Source organism: Rhinoraja longicauda, chromosome 33, assembly GCF_053455715.1.
Source record: "Rhinoraja longicauda isolate Sanriku21f chromosome 33, sRhiLon1.1, whole genome shotgun sequence".
Classification (NCBI taxonomy): Eukaryota; Metazoa; Chordata; class Chondrichthyes; order Rajiformes; family Arhynchobatidae; genus Rhinoraja; species Rhinoraja longicauda.
This window is the reverse complement of record NC_135985.1, coordinates 13689505-13706376: the sequence shown is the minus strand read 5'-3', so window position 1 is coordinate 13706376 and position 16872 is coordinate 13689505. Positions and strand designations below refer to the sequence as shown.

The 16872-nt window shown below is 48.2% G+C and overlaps 1 protein-coding gene across 3 annotated transcripts; it reads right to left on the bottom strand.

Moving 5' to 3' along the window:
* Positions 1-146: 146 nt before the first annotated feature.
* Positions 147-5247, bottom strand: c33h15orf40 (chromosome 33 C15orf40 homolog). Of its 3 annotated transcripts, none has more exons than XM_078427114.1 (4): positions 5153-5247; positions 2774-2897; positions 1858-1985; positions 147-746 (listed from the first exon to the last, which is right to left on the bottom strand). In XM_078427114.1, the coding sequence occupies exons 1-4, from the start codon at positions 5240-5242 to the stop codon at positions 651-653; spliced, it is 438 nt and encodes a 145-aa protein (XP_078283240.1). In that variant the 5' UTR covers positions 5243-5247; the 3' UTR covers positions 147-650. The 3 variants fall into 3 exon arrangements, with proteins under 3 accessions (XP_078283240.1, XP_078283241.1, XP_078283242.1); XM_078427115.1 differs by lacking the exon at positions 5153-5247 and adding an exon at positions 4845-4972 and having other exon boundaries at positions 148-746; XM_078427116.1 differs by lacking the exon at positions 5153-5247 and adding an exon at positions 4958-5138 and having other exon boundaries at positions 167-746.
* Positions 5248-16872: the final 11625 nt, after the last annotated feature.

Genomic DNA, 16872 nt, shown 5'->3' with positions numbered 1-16872 from the left:
TGAATCTGCTTGAGCCGACTTCCCTCAGGTGATGATTCCTGCAAATTTATCCTATATAATCATTAAGCCTATTCTCAATTATCCAACACATCATCAGGGCGACAGAGAAATGTTGCCCTTATTTAATGCATTATCACATTTAAATGCCACAGTAGATTATGTCAAGTCCTGGAAGCAATAACATAGCAATTTCATGTCAATCAAGGTTTCTAGGTCAGTTTATTGTCACATGTATCAATTAAGGTACACAAATAACGATCATCAACTCATTCATCTGCGCTTTGTTGATTGAGGATTCAATATTGCCAAGAGATTTTCCTGATGTTCGTAAACCATAGAGCAGGTCTTTAACCTTTTCCAGTGCCACTGGGTCAGAGAGCACAAACTCAAGACTGACATCTCACCCATTGCTGACCTCACCACAGCCAGTTTTCCAAAATGATCCCATTCAGATGGAATTAAGTTACGCTGGATGAATGTTCACGCCTTCAGTAATGGAAGATTAGTAATGTAGCAATTAGTCTACTCAGCAGCAACTTTCAATCCCTGAGATTTTACGTATGAACAGAAAAATCTGGCTGGACAGTGTACTCTCGACTTGATGGTCAGTGTGACTGCTATCCAAGGTCCTTTAAATGCACAAACATGCATTAGTTTGTGGCAGCTGCAATTCTGAGTCTTTTGTGCACCTCCTCTGGGCTCAGCAAGGTTAGAATCTTCACCACCTTCTCACGTGATCTGGACCCCTGTAAAAGTCAAGAGATGAGCAGCAGAAAATCAAGAAACCAATGTCCCGATGGAACATTAAATACCAGCTGCTCACGCAAATAGTACAATGGAACTAAAAAGACCCAACTAGAGAAAAATTATCGAATTGAATTGCACGATCCAATCAAGTAGAGTGTACTAGCAAAATTACCCTCTGAAAGCCATTTCTCCACATGCAGTCAGGGCTTACTCATTCTCATTGTTATAATTTGCATTAGTACAATTTGCCTCTCATACACCAACCAGAGAATTAATTGTTTGTTCATCATCTTTCTCATGTTTTGGGATTACCATCCTTAAACCTATTTTTGTCACAATAATGGAGACCACAGTTCCGCCTTCAACATCATAATTCTAACTAAACTCAAGGGTAATATCTGGAATTCTTTGCTAGAGGAGGTGGCGGTCACTATGGTTAAAAGCCATTCAGACAGGTATTTGAATAGGCATGGCATAGACAGATAAGGACACAGTGTTGGTAAATAGGACTAATGTAGATGAGCTAAAATGTCTGTCGATATGGTGAGACAGAAAACTTTAGAAGACCCGTAACATCAGCATGATATGAATGGCCGCCACTTGTGAAATGCAATTCTTTAATGTCAGCTTGTGGAGCTCAAGAATTGTGGTGTGAAGAGGAATAAAGTCTGTCCTGTTGTTGACATCTGCCAGTCTGCTCTCTCAAGATGGTAAAGAACCTGTTGTACATCTCCAGCAATTTGTTCTTTTATTGACAATGAAGATTCAGGGAACCCAGCCATCCATTCCAAGTGGGTTCATAATACATGGAGACAACGGGTAGAGAAAGTAAAGTGGGTATGAGGTGAAGAAACAACACTTACACTTTAAAGAATGAACAGTTAATCCCCCACAATCTATTGGGTTGATTTACAATGCAGAGCAGAACTGTGGATCACAATATGTAATGATAGGATCCCCTGTCCATCATTCACCATAGTGACCCATTCTCAGAGTGGAGGTAAATGGAGCTGGTGTTTCTTCTTATGTGGAAGGGGACAAACACAGATCACAATTACAGAGAGCTCTCACCAAGCCTGAATACATAATGTCTCTAAACCAACAACTGACCTTGTACAGAACCAGCTCACTTTTCTTTATCTGCAGCACCTTGGCAAGGTAGGCAATCAGCTCTGTGTTGGCCTCTCCATCGGAAGGAGGGGCTGCAATGGCCACCCCCACTGCTTCTTCTGACACATCTGCAGAATACAAGGCATATTCACTGATGATCACTGTCCGTGTGCCAGCAAACAAGGCTGGGAAACAGTGCACCATTTGAAGATGGGAAGGTCATGAAACACATCAAGATAATGTGAACAAATCCAAATATCAAAAGGACTCAAGATTGAGTTTAAAATATAAAGAACAGAGTTTGGTATCTACAGAATACAATTTAAAATGAACAAGTCATTTATGTGACTGTTAAATGATCAAAATGTTGGAAATCAGCTGATGGGGAAAACACAAGGCACACAAGAGCATTCTCTCCAGTACATGCTGCCAGAGATGCACTAGGTGGCCAAACATTTGACTGGGGAAGATTTAAAAAAGATATAGTTATGGGCCTCATGTCACCAGGCTTGTCATTGACCTTTCACCGTCCGGCGCGGCCTGGAACATGGCAACTTCAACAGCCTGACGGCAGGGGAAGAGAAAAGACATTCTGGCCTTCCATCACAGTGAGGAGGTGACTGGAGGAGATTCACTGTGATGGATGTCTCTTTTTGTTTGGTGTTGGTTTATGATTGTGTGTGTTATTGCTTATTTTTATTGCTCTTATTGTTGGACTGTGGGTAATCTTTCATTTCACTGCACATTTATGTGTACGTGACAAATAAAATTGACTATTGACTTCGTTTCATAATTTCCCACGAATGACACAAAACTCTCCCTCATCGTCTACCCTCTTCCCTTCATCACCTTCCTGACTATCTTGCCTTTGTGAGAGGGAATGTGAACATTGGAAGTAACTTTTTTAACCGCTCACCTGTTATAGCATTTGCTTTGGCTCCAGGTTTAGCATGAATGACCACCAGAACAGAACCGCTCTTATCAACCTTCACGGGGCCTTGAGGAGCTGCTAATATGGAGTCCTTTGGTTTCTCTTCATTCTAAATAAAATAATATTTATCACCATTCCACTTTTCAAGGGATGGAATAATTCTGACAATCCTTTGAATCTGGAGACTCATATTAATGCCACCCTGCAGAACAGAGGTTCCTGTTGAGACTTTGTGCATTTTGAAATAGTGATAACTCTAAGGTGCAATTCACAGTAAAGTACAACCAGGTTATCTCCTTATGCCAGTCTTTGCCAAAGGAACACTAGCTAAAATACAACATTATGTCCTCAACATCCAGATGATGAAGGAAAAGCAAGTTTATTTCATATCTTGCTCCCACCTCACACCACAGGTTTCCTGGTTCCAATCCACAGCTGTCCAGTTTGTATATCATGCAATAAAACCGGGTGCAATTATGCTTATGACAGCAAAAAATCATTCCACAAGGATGGTTCGATGATGAAGCAGTTAGTGCTGTTGGCTCACTGCTCGGTGACCCAGCTTCAATGTTCACCTTACGTCCTGTCTTTATGGAGTTTACACACTTGCCCTGTGACAGTGTTAGATTCCCCACATGTGCCCTAGTACACCCTCCCATCCCAAAGATGTGCTGGTTACATTAATCAATCACGCAAACCAACCTCCTTCCCCCCAGCAACTTTATGCTGTTTTGTGAAAGTAACCACCATATGGAGGCCTCTTTACCCTTCTCCCATCAGGTGCAAGATACAATAGCTTGAAAGCACATACCAACAGATTCAAGAACAGGTTTGCCGCTGTTATCAGACTCTTGAACGGACCTCTTATGAATTCCCGATCTTCCCATCTACCTTGATATGGCCCTACACATTTTTTAAACCTGTACTTTCTCTATAACTGTAACACCACATTCAGCACTGATTTTTTAAACTCTTGCATTACCTGACATACTTATATATGGTATGATTTGCTTGGATAGCAAGCAAAATAAAGTTTTTTACTGTAGCCCAGTACATGACAAGTGAGTTGATAGGCATAAATTGCATAATTACTGGGAAATAAGGAGGGGGGACGAGATTGATAAAATTTGCCTAGTTTGCTTTGAGTTGTAATAAAGACATGATACAACTTAAAATTAATGTAATTGCTTTGTGGAATAAGCCAAATTCTGTTTTACAGTCAATCTTCTAGAAACGACCAATTGGACATTATTTGAGACACAAGAGATTGCAGATGCTGGAATCATGAGGAAAAAACAAGTGCAGGAAGAATTCAGCAGATCAGGCAGCATATGTTGAAGGAATGGACAGACAACATTTTGGGGCAGGATCCTTCTTCAAACTGCTAAGCTAGAACAGTAAGGTGGGCTGGGGCAAAGCCTGGCACGTGATAGGTGGATACAGGTGAGGGGAAGTGCTGAGCAGAATTGAAACATTATCCATTTTCTCCACTGATGCTGCCTGACCAGCTAAGTTCTTCCAACACTTTAGTTTTGCATTGAAAATTGTAAGTTGAAGGCTAAGGATAAAGGGAGTGAATATTTACTATGGCATCTTTAACACAACAAGCATCCCAAAACATTGCTCTGGAGTGCTATCATATGGAGGTAAGGTAACTAAGACAATATTAGGATATGCAACCAAGCATTTGATTATGTTTTAAGAAATCTCTTAAAGGGGTGAGGTGAGTAAGGTCTTGATCCTCCAAGAATCTGTCTTGGCTGCTTCCCATTTCTCACCTACTGAAGACATTATCTGCTTCCACGTGTATAAGACGAGTCCACCTCCCTGTTAAGAGTGTTTGTCAACACCCTACTAATCATTGGAAATCCACAGCGATTGCCTCCTGTCCCACTAAACGTTGTGCCCCTGAACTGAAGCAGGAATCATTAGCCGGCGCTCCAATACCTGGAGGTCTGGATGGAACCAGCCCCCAAACATTCACACCACAACACCCGACCAAAGGGTCCCGATCCGGATCATCGTCTATCCATGTTCTCCAGAGATGCTGCCTGACCTGCTGAGTGACTCCAGCACTTTGTGTCTTATTTTTGTAAACCAGCATCTGCAGTTCCTTGTGTCTGCACCCGACAAATCTCGTCTCGTTCCCCCACCGACCAACCAACCAACCGTTCGCCCGCCTCTCGGCCGCGGCATGGCCCTCACGCCCAGGCGTTGCTCCAGCCGGCGGGGCGCAGAGAGCAGTGACCGCAGCAGCGCGACTGACGGGCCGGTGGCGCGGCCTAGGCCTCGGCAACAGCGGGCCGCCGGCCGGCACCGCTACCGCGCACGCGCGCCCCGGGCCCAGACATCGCCGTCACTCACAGCAGGTGGAAGGAAGGCGCGAGTGTGCAGATGCTGCTTTACACAGACGATAGACACAGAACCCTGCATCCACCCTAGACACAAAACCATGCATCCACCCAAGATAGACACAAAAACCTGCATTCATAACTGCAATTTCTTTCAATCTTGTTAGAGAAGTTGCAAACCAAGTTATGAATTCACAAAATGCTGGAGTAACTCAGCAGGTCAGGCAGCATCTCAGGAGAGAAGGAATGGGTTGTAGCGACCATAGAGAGTGGTCCTGGTCGTCGAACCCTCAGATTGGCCAGCAAGGTCACGTGTGGGCGCGACCGTAGGGATTGGTCCAGAGAGCGACATCGCTGATTGGACAGCGTTGTCATGTGCGCTTTTGGCGCCCGAAAAGAGTTAGTTCGGAGACGTCTTCGAAGAAGACAGTGAGTTTTGATGGTTGTCCGTTATCTTGTTAAGAAACCTTTGTAATCGAATATTGCTGTCGCAATAAACTTCTTCAACAAAGAACAAGTTTCCGGACTCGCCATATTGGTGACCCCGACGTGATCTGGGCGATCACCGACCATGAGCGAACACGACGCCCCGTTGTTGACTGCTGCGCCTGGCACACCGGAGTTAAGCGCAGTAAGCGTCCACCTTCCGTCGTTTTGGACACATCAACCACAATCTTGGTTTGTCCACACCGAAGCCCAGTTTCATTTAAGAAACATATCGACAGACGCGACAAAATACTACTACCTCGTCAGCGCTCTATCGCCGGAGACGACCACACGCGTGATGTGGTTCATCGTCAATCCTCCTGCGGAAAGCAAGTACGAGGCCATGAAGGCACTGTTACTACGAACCTTCGGGTTCCATAGGCATGACCGCGCTAAAAAACTTCTGCACCTACCGGATCTCGGAGATCGACTGCCGTCCGTTCTCATGGCCGAGATGATGATGCTAGCCGGTGAACATACGGATTGCCTCATGTTCGAGCAGGCATTCCGAGAGAAGCTTCCCGAAGATGTCAGACTTCTGCTCACGGATTGTTCTTTTAAGGACCCCGAGGCAAATGCAGAAAAAGCTGATGCGCTCATGGCGGCCAAATCGAAAGGAAGCGGTTCGATCAACAAGGTCTCGACACCAGTGACCACGCCACAGCGACATCAAGATGGCGCCGCGTCTCCCGCCAGTCCTCCAAAAGCCCGCCAAAAGGATCCGCACAAGCGCGGCTGGTGCTATTATCATCTACGATGGGGTAGAGAATCCCGCAACTGCCGATCACCTTGTACTTTCGCGGGAAATGCCTCGGCCGATCGTACATAGGGGCAGTTGCGATTGGCCAGAACCGACGCCTCTACGTCTGAGATCGATTCACGGACACAGAATTTTTGGTGGACACGGGAGCCATTGTCAGTATAGTGCCACCGACCGACCTTGAGACCAGATCGGGTAAGACAGGTCCTACCCTCATCGCGGTTAATGGCAGCCCCATCCGCATGTTCGGTACGCGGAAGATGTCCCTTGTTTTAGGCCTCCGCACGTACGAATGGCCATTCATTATAGCGGACGTCAGACAAGCGATCCTAGGCGCAGATTTTCTCTGGGCCTTTTCACTGGTCCCCGATGTCCGCGGTAACGACCTCCGACCCTCCGCCAGCGAGGAGCCCGTCGCTCCGACAATCGCCTCCCCGCCCAGCCCTACTGTCCAGGCCGTCGTCGCGGCCCCTGACTCGTATGCTGAGGTCCTGGCGGAGTTTCCAGAGCTGCTCATCCAACGTTTTGACACCCCTTCGGCCAAGCATGGCGTGGTCCACCACATTCGCACTGAGGGCCCTCCCGTTTTCGCTCGGGCCAGGAGACTACCGCCCGACAAACTGGTGGTGGCGCGGGCGGAATTTAGGAAGATGGAGGAAATGGGCATTGTCCGACAGCCCGTGGGCCTCGCCGTTGCATATGGTCTCCAAGGCATCTGGGGGGTGGAGACCATGCGGCGTCTCAATGCTGTCACCACGGCTGATCGCTACCCCATACCGCACCTGCAGGACTTTTCGTCTGGGCTGGAAGGGGCGGTGGTGTTCTCCAAGATCGACTTGGTACGAGGATACCACCAGATTACTGTGCGGCCAGAGGACATACCAAAAACTGCCACGATCACTCCGGGTTGTTCTAATGGTTGCGCATGCCTTTCGGTTTAAAGAACGCGGCACAGGCTTTCCAGCGACTGATGGACCGTATGGGTCGGGGTTTACCCTTTGTTTATTTATTTAGACGACATCCTGGTCGCCAGCCCCTCAGTGCAGGAACACCAGGTCCACTTGCGGACTGTATTCCAGCGGCTCCAAGACCACGGGCTCATTATCCAACCCTCCAAGTGTCAATTCGGCCTCCCTTCTCTCGATTTTTTAGGACACAGAATCACCCCTGCCGGCGCCACCCCTTTGCCCGAGAAGGTGGAGGCTATCCGGGCATTTCCCAGGCCCACCACAGTGAAAGGGCTGCAGGAGTTCGTAGGTATGGTTAACTTCTACCATAGGTTCGTCCCGGCAGCTGCGCGGGTCATGCGCCCGCTCTTCCAGTGCCTTGCGGGTAAACCGGTAGAGTTGATATGGTCTCCGGCCGCAGAGTCGGCTTTTACAGCAGCTAAGGCAGCTTTGGCAGACGCCACCATGTTGGTCCACCCGAGCCCCATAGCCCTGACGGTTGATGCGTCTGACGTGGCGGTGGGTGGGGTTTTGGAGCAGCAGGTCGGCGGCCTTTGGCAGCCCTTGGCGTTTTTCAGCCGGCAACTGAGTTCGGCCGAGCTGAAGTATAGCGCATTTGACCGAGAGATTCTGGCCCTCTATTTAGCTGTTCGTCATTTCAGGTATTTCCTTGAAGGCCGCCCATTTGTGGCCTTTACAGACCATAAACCATTAACTTTTGCATTTTTCAAATTGTCTGACCCATGGTCGGCCCGCCAGCAGCGGCACCTGACTGCCATCTCCGAATTTACCACCGATGTCCGTCATGTCGCGGGTAAGCTTAATGCCGTTGCTGATGCCCTGTCTAGGCCTGCTTGTTCCCCCATTTCGGCGGTGGACTGCGAGGTGGATCCCCAGGAGCTTGCGGAGGCACAGCGTCTGGCGGATACCGCCTCGGCATACCAGTCCACCACTTCGGGGTTGAAGTTGGCTCAGGTAGCCTGCGGGTCGGAAGGCACAAAAGTCTGGTGTGATGTTTCCCTTTCCCGTCCCAGGCCGGTAGTGCCGCCCTCCCTTCAGCGCCGGGTTTTCGATGCCATTCACGGACTGGCGCACTCGTCCATCCGCTCCACCTCTGCGTTAGTAGCCGCTCGGTTTGTCTGGCATGGCCTGCGTAAACAGGTAGCTGGTTGGGCCCGTTCCTGCGTTCCCTGCCAGACCGCTAAAGTCCAACGCCATGTCCAGCCCCCCGTACAGGAGTTTGAGGTCCCAGCGGTCCGTTTTTTCCACATTCACGTGGATTTAGTCGGGCCCTTGCCTTCCTCCCGGGGCTACACCCATCTCCTCACGGTGGTGGATTGGTTCACCCGGTGGCCAGAGGCTTTCCCATTGTCTGATATCTCTGCAGCCTCTTGTGCCAGGACTTTGGCCCTCCATTGGGTAGCACGTTTCGGAGTTCCGGCGGTTATTACCACCGACAGGGGGCCGCAGTTCACTTCGTCCCTCTGGGCCACGCTAGCAGAGCTGTACGGTTCCAGGTTACAACACACTACTGCATACCACCCCCAGGCAAATGGACTTGTAGAGAGGTTCCACCGTCAACTCAAGGCGGCCCTCAGTGCGAGGCTAGAAGGCCCGGACTGGGTAGACCAACTCCCCTGGGTCCTTCTGGGCATCCGGACTGCTCCTAAGCAAGATCTCGGTGCTTCGTCCGCGGAGCTAGTATATGGCTCGCCACTTAGAGTACCCGGAGATTTGCTTCCGGACCCCTCCGACCAGCTGCCTCCAGTCCCATCAGTCTTAGCATCGCTCCGGGCACGGGTGGGTTCCCTGGCCCCAGTTCCGACTTCACGTCATGGGTGTCCCATGGTACACGAACCGCCTTCCCTGAAGGATTGTGAGTTTGTATTTTTGCGAAAGGATGCCCATCGTGCCCCGTTGCAGAGGGTCTATGAAGGGCCGTTCCGGGTTTTGCGTAAGGGGACGGTTACCTTCACCTTAGACGTGGGCGGCAGGAGTGAGCTCGTCTCGGTGTCCAGGCTTAAACCTGCACTCTTGGATCCGGACCAACCAGTCCTGGTCGGCCAACCACCTAGGAGAGGCTGGCCTCCGGCAGTTCCGATCAGTCCAGGACCCCCCGCTCCGGTTGTTCCACCAAGTCCGGAACCCCCGGCTCCTGTGGTTCAGGCTGCCCCTCTCCTTACTCGTTCTGGTCGCGAAATCCGGCTCCCTGCTAGGTTCCGTACCTCGGGTTCTGGGGGGGGTCATGTAGCGACCATAGAGAGTGGTCCTGGTCGTCGAACCCTCAGATTGGCCTGCAAGGTCACGTGTGGGCGCGACCGTTGGGATTGGTCCAGAGAGCGACATCGCTGATTGGACAGCGTTGTCATGTGCGCTTTTGGCGCCCGAAAAGAGTTAGTTCGGAGACGTCTTCGAAGAAGACAGTGAGTTTTGATGGTTGTCCGTTATCTTGTTAAGAAACCTTTGTAATCGAATATTGCTGTCGCAATAGACTTCTTCAACAAAGAACAAGTTTCCGGACTCGCCATAGGGTGACGTTTCGGGTCGAGACCCTTCTTCAGACTGATGTGCGCTTCAGAGATGCTGCATGACCTGCTGAGTTACTCCAGCATTTTGTGAATAAATACCTTCGATTTGTACCAGCATCTGCTGTTATTTTCTTTCACAAACCAAGTTATGATGCATTCAGATAGGATGTTTTCTATAGTGCATCTGTAGAACTTGGTTAGAGCCATTGGAGACATACCAAAACATCCTCAAAATGCTGAAGAGGTAGTGTCGAGTTCGCCTTCGCGTTCGCAGTCAGTTGGATGACAATAATCAGAAACGGCACAGTCTTTACCTGTTACTTTATTAGAGATATCTCGGACAAGTTTCTAAAAGCTCACACAGAGTTGCGGACTCCGGGGCCAGTGGAAACATGTCACACCAGCCCCCAGAATGAAGCCCCTTTTATCCCCCAATCCGCAGAATACAGTTATTTACAATTAGCACAACCAATCAATATTGGAATTAAGTCAGTTTTCCCTTATATGGCTGAGAGTTGGAACAAAGTCAGTTTTCCCATATAAGGTCCTAACATGCTATTGTTCAAGGTTTTTAGTTGGTGTGGTGTTTATTGTTTATGTTCTTTATACATTTGTGTTTTTGTCTCCTGAAGACGAGCTGGAACATTCTGCGGTCTAGGGCTACTGATTACTACTAGCTTTAGCAAGCTCAGCATTTATGTGATTACGTAGCCTCAAGCAGGTGTGGGAAAGAAAGTGAGAGAGCCTCTAGCATGTGCCTAGCACACAATGCTGCAAAGCTTATGCAGAATATAGTGGCTGAAACAAAGGAAAAGGACAGATCTCCACATTCCCCCCTTTTATCATTCTATGATAACTATAAAGGTATAAATCAAACGGAAGGCTCATTAGAGGCGAGCTTTATAGAGTCATCAGAGTTTATTCCTAGGCTGTCTAATCTCGCCTCTAGTCCCTACTCCTTCCGTCGGATTCTTATACCCTAACCCCTCATGGAGACTAGTGGTAAACATCCCCATAGCTCTGGTTTCTCCCCAGAACAATTAATCGGATGTAATCCTTTCCCACTAGTCCTCCTGCCACCTGCTCATTCAGCTGATCATTCGTGAGTCCTCCCATTGAACTTTCGTCCTCCTTCAGCATGGGACATGTTTCCCCTGTCTCCTCTATTCTTAACATCAGCATTTTGTGGGCATTTCCAATCCCCTCCATCGTTCGCACAAGTCTCGCAATTGTACATTTAATTACTGCAATGCCTACAAAGACACATATTAAAATAATACCGAGATATATAGCAATATTAATAAACCAGTTGTACCATGTGCCCAAACCCCAATCCCCCCCAATCCACTCCTTCGGTCATCCCATTCAGGAAGGTTTGAATGTCATCCTTAATTCTCGTTAGGTTCGCATTCCTGTCCATAACTCCCATAATACATTTTCCCTGCACGATGGCACATACACCCCCTTCCCGGGCCAGCAAATAATCTAATGCATACCGGTTCTGCATTGTGAACAGTCGCAGGTCAGATAGACCTTCCTTTATCTCGTTTATGGCCGCTACTGTCTTATTTCCCAGGAAAGTGAGTCCGCAGATGAGGTAGTTACGATTATTGGCTGCCATAGTTCCTGCGGACCCCCCGAAGGTTACGGTACTTAATATCCCCCATCCAACCGACTGTCCCTGGCTCCTTCCGATCGTGATCGGTTCCATCCAGTTTGCACAGAACTCCCTAGAGACCCCCCGTTTGGTTCTGCGTCCACCGGCAGGAGAGTTTAAACTCCATTGTATTGGGCAGGGTATAGTTGTTGGGGTGAGGATGCCTATGGCTACTGCGGCCGGGGTATCCTTCCCTTTTGTTACCAGGAAGTTTGTTCCTATCCCGTGTCCCAAGAAGTAGTACCCGGACTTGGTATAAATTACCCCTGGAGTCCCTCCATCCTCAGGAGAGACCTTTCCATCACTGCTCCAATTATCGTTACAGGGGAACCTTGAATTTTTATCCACAGAACATATTATAGGGTACATATAGGGCTCTAGAGAGTCTCCACTTGGCCCGAAGCGGGGAAGGATAGGGAAGGTGTGTTCTTCAATAGACAGGTGAGTTTTATTTCCCTTCCCGCATACCGTTTGCCATCCTCGCTCAAGATCGATACATTGACTGGAATTATAACAAGGAATCGTCCCGGCACTGTTACTGTGGCTACACCGGTATGTATCTTTGGTGGTAAGGCATCTAACAGTGGTTGCAACCCGCACCATCGCACATCCCTGTCCCATGCCCTTCCAGCAATTGGGGTACCCCTGGGCGGGCCCAGAGGTTCTTATACATGTTGCCGGATAGCTCTGGCTTGTAGAGTATCTGAAGGTAATGTTCTTATCAGGAGGTGGGAGGTAGTATCCTTGGATAAAATAACTGGGATTCGAGGCTGGGGTGGGAGTTAAGAGGCCCACCACTGAAGTGGAGGGGTAACAAACAACAGATTCGGGAGAGTACATCAAATCATGAGCCCTTATAAGTTCTGAGCATCATCCATCTCTCTCTTTCGTCGTGCCCCCGGGTGGGGTGTCAAGAGGGGGTCTTGGTTAGAGGCTTCATGAGAGCATGATCCGGTCTCTTTGTCGCCGTCCCGTGGACAAATGAAGTCGAAGCGACACACCTGGAACAAACAGGGCAAATCCCCACCTGTTGCGGTATCTCAGGAGTACTCTCCTGGTATCCTGGTGTAGGACTCCGTTACAGTAATTATACTTGGTGACATTCCAAGATCCCGTAGCCTCTGGTGTATCGTCATCACACATCATCACATCGTTTCTACAAAGGTGGAAAACTCGGTTGCTACGTCCGGGATCACATCGCCAGAGTATCCCGGCCATACTCATAATCTGGGCGAACCCCAAGAGGCCACATAAAACTTCGTGTCCCATAATTATGTATGTTAATCTGGATTAGTCTGAAAGACAAAGGACTCATAGAAAGATTCAAAAACACAAAAACTTATAATTCATAAACAAGAACTTACAAAACAGGAGATATATTGACTTAAACATTCCCACCCTTCCCAATAGACTTTTCCTCCTTCTCCTTTTGATCGGCCTGTCCAATCAATTTGCAGTGATGTAAATACACCCAGGCCGATCGTCCTTCAACCTTGACAGCCGTGGGGGTTGTAAGAAGTACTTGGAAAGGTCCTTCCCCCCATGGGTCAAGGAACTTCCTAGTCCAATTTTTAATAAGGACATAAGAACCAGGCGTGATTGGAGAAGGGGGAGTATTGACAAATGGAGTACCAAAGGCAGCGCGAACCTGTGAAGGAGCAAAACACAAAGCTTTAGTTAGGGCAATAATATAAGTGGTCATTTCGTCAGTCATATGGTGGAAATGCACCGGAGCCGGAGAAGCATCAGTCCAAGGAGTGCGGAGAGGCCGCCCATAAACGATCTCCGCAGGCGAGAGGGCAGTCCGACCTGCGGGAGTAGTGCGAATCTGAAAAAGAGCTACAGGCAACAGTTTTAGCCAAGAAGAACCAGTTTGTTCAATTAGTTTAGCGAGTTGGGTTTTTAAAGTTTGATTAGCTCGTTCGACTAGGCCAGCAGCTTGTGGCCGGTACGCGCAGTGTAGTTGCTGATGTACGCCCAGCTGGGCGCACATTTCCTTGTTAACTGCTGCAATGAAATGCGGACCATTATCAGAACTAAGGCGAGCAGGAATGCCAAAACGAGGAATGATTTCTTTAAGTAACACTTTAACCACCGTGGAGGCTTTGTTATCAGAGGTCGGATAAGCCTCGATCCATTTACTAAAGACATCAACTATAACAAGTACATATTTATAACTTTGACACCGTGGAAGTTCAATGTAATCCATCTGTAGGGTCTCAAAGGGACCCTCGGGCAGAGGGGTCTTGCCCGGGGAACACGGGGCCCCTTGACCCGTGTTATGGCGGAGACACACAAGGCACCGTGCACTCACACGGGATGCCAATTCTTGGAGCTGAGGGTGCCACCAGGTGTTAAGAAGCAATGAGCTTGTTGCTCGTGCCCCGCAGTGAATGGCCAGATGGATACATTCAACCACCCATAGGGCTATTGGATCAGTCATACAGGTCTGACCCACAGGTGTGGTCCATAGCCCCGTCACTTCGTCAATTCTACAACCAGAATTGACCCATAAATCCTTATCTACATCAGGAGCGTCCTCCTGTAACCGAAGTACTTCTTGGATGGTTGGCATAGGTTTTTCAGAGGTTGACCGTCCCTTGGGGGGGGGGTTATTGGACAATCTCATCATTTTTGATACAACATTTGTCCTACTTTTTGCAGCTTGTTTGGCTGCAAGGTCAGCATTTTGATTTCCGAGATCGACGGGGGATATGCCAGAGGTATGGGCAGAGCATTTAATAACAGCGATACTTAGGGGCAATTGAATGGCTAAGAGGAGGGTATAAACGAGGGCTTGATTAGAAATAGGAGTGCCTGAGGAAGTGAGAAATCCCCGGTTCTTCCAAAGTTGGCTAAAATCGTGCACCACGCCGAAAGCGTATCGAGAGTCTGTATATATGTTAACGCTTAATCCCTCCCCCATAATACAAGCCCGAATCAGGGCATAAAGCTCGGCCTTTTGGGCAGACACAGGTAGATCAAAAGCCCCAGATTCTAAAAGGCGATTATTGTCCGTATTTACTGCATAGCCAGAGAGATGCTGACCGCGCTCATCCAGGGAGGAACTGCCATCAGTGTACATGACCAGATCAGGATTGATGAGCGGTGTGTCGGAGAGATCAGCCCGCGGGCTAGTGTCTTCTTGGATCAACTGGAGACAATCATGGTCAGAGGTTACTTGTTCGAGAGGTGGTTGTTCGAGAAATGTAGCAGGATTGATGTTAGAGCAATATTTAAAAGTCAGCTCATTTCTTTTTGGTTTGGTGTCCAGGATTTTATTAATATCAATGGGTTTTCTGAGGACCCCATGACAGGCGTTAATGATGGTATCTTCTCTCATATTTGGGGCATTACCGACAACATTTGCCATAGCCGCATGATCCTGATGCCCCCCTATTATCTCAACAAACTTCAGCCATTCCTTTCGATTCAGGACCTGTCTGACCAGGGACCATAAATCTCTGCTATCAGCCTGATACACCGATATTGTAGTACGTAGCCAGTCGCAGAATGCCTGGGGGGATTTTTTTCTGTCCGGAGCACCATTAAGGAGGGAAACAATTTCATGCGGTTTCCAAGGAATGTACACTTCTATGGTATTGGGTGCTGCTGCACCTCCACCGGGCAGAACTACCCCGGCTCTTGGATTTGGCACATGACGTACAGGGAGTTGCCGATTAGTATCTTCTTCATCACTAGACCCAGACGAGTCTGTGTCCGTATCCCCCTTATGAGAGTGGCTCCCTGATCTGGGACGTATCGATCGTTTAGACTGTACATGCTGCGGGAGTGCGGTGTTCGAATCTGCAGTCATTTTCGGATGATCTTTACTCCTTGTCCCCTCACATGGTCCTCGGTGAAAAGTCACATCTGTATAGCCAGGTGGAGGGGGGCTATCAACGGTAGGATATATAGGGGGTGCACTGGGGCTCTGAGCATGGTCCTGAATTCCTGATTGGAAACCTCTAAGGCTGGGATAGAGAAGCCCGCCACCGGTTGGGAGTCTCAAAACCGGAGGTGGTGTTTGGCTAGTAAGGGTGAGATACAATAGACCCTCGTCCCATATGGAGTCGTCATCCTCCCCAATACCTATGCCAGCCATTGAATTGCGCAATTCTTTTAATTGTACATCTTTATTTTGTTTAGTTACGGTCGCACGTTTCCGTTCTTCTCCCACCTCCTTTTCTAAAATATCAACAGTTTTAGGGCTTCCTTCGTCTGTCAACTTAATGCCCAGTTTTACAGCGTTGTCCTGCCAACTAGATAAAATCTCCTTATCCCTTTTCTCTTGGCAAAACTCCCGCCACTTTTGGATCAGAAGTTTTGCTTCCTTACTGCGGTTTCGGGTCCAGATAAGATCCTGGGCTTTTTGGACAGTCTCCACATCATCTGACCCCCCTAATGGCCACACAGTAGGTCCTAGTTTCTTATTGAGGGCCCCCGATAATAGTCGGAATCGTTTAGCATATTCCGGGAGCTTATCACATATAAGGCTAAGAGGGGACCTGACGTCCGAGGTGGTATCTATTACATTCCCCATTTGTATAATCAAAAGGAGTTGTATATTCCCTGAGTTTCCTCTCGTGCCTTGGCAGCCCACTTCAGGGTCCTGACCTTCGCGTGGGGGATTTCCCCACTTAACAACCGGTCTAAGGCTGGGTGTTAGGCAGAGAAGTACTCCCTTGTCCGATATACAACTCTTTAATTTTAACCCTTTATATATATAACACACACAATACACAAATCACACTTATGCTCTATAATTTAATTTTGTTGTAAAAGGAGTTGTAGTGGAGTTGTATATTCCCTGAGTTTCCTCTCGTGCCTTGGCAACCCATTTCAGGGTCCTGACCTTCGCGTGGGGGATTTCCCCTCTTAACAACCGGTCTAAGGCTGGGTGTTAGGCAGAGAAGTACTCCCTTGTCCTGATATACAACTCTTTAATTTTAACTCTTTACATACAACACACACAATACACAAATCACACTTATGCTCTATAATTAACACACTTATGCTCTATCCTTACCCGAGGATCATTATTGGTTGAGTCTTATTATACTTTTTATTCTATGTCCCCTAATGAGACACGGTACACCTTATTAGCTGCTAACGCGTTAGACCTTTTTAATCTTTAGAGGATTGAAACCTCAGGGCCTTTAACCCTCGTTTACCGTTTAGACTCAACGATCCTTCCTAAAAATCCTTACCCACCTGTCCGTCCAACTGACCCCCGAAATTCCGTCACGCAGATTAACACATCAGTGGTGATCGGTGGGTCATAGAGGAGTCACAAAGACGGGGAAAATAGAGTGGCCAAATAAAATACTCACTCTACTGGCCAATTCCACCATT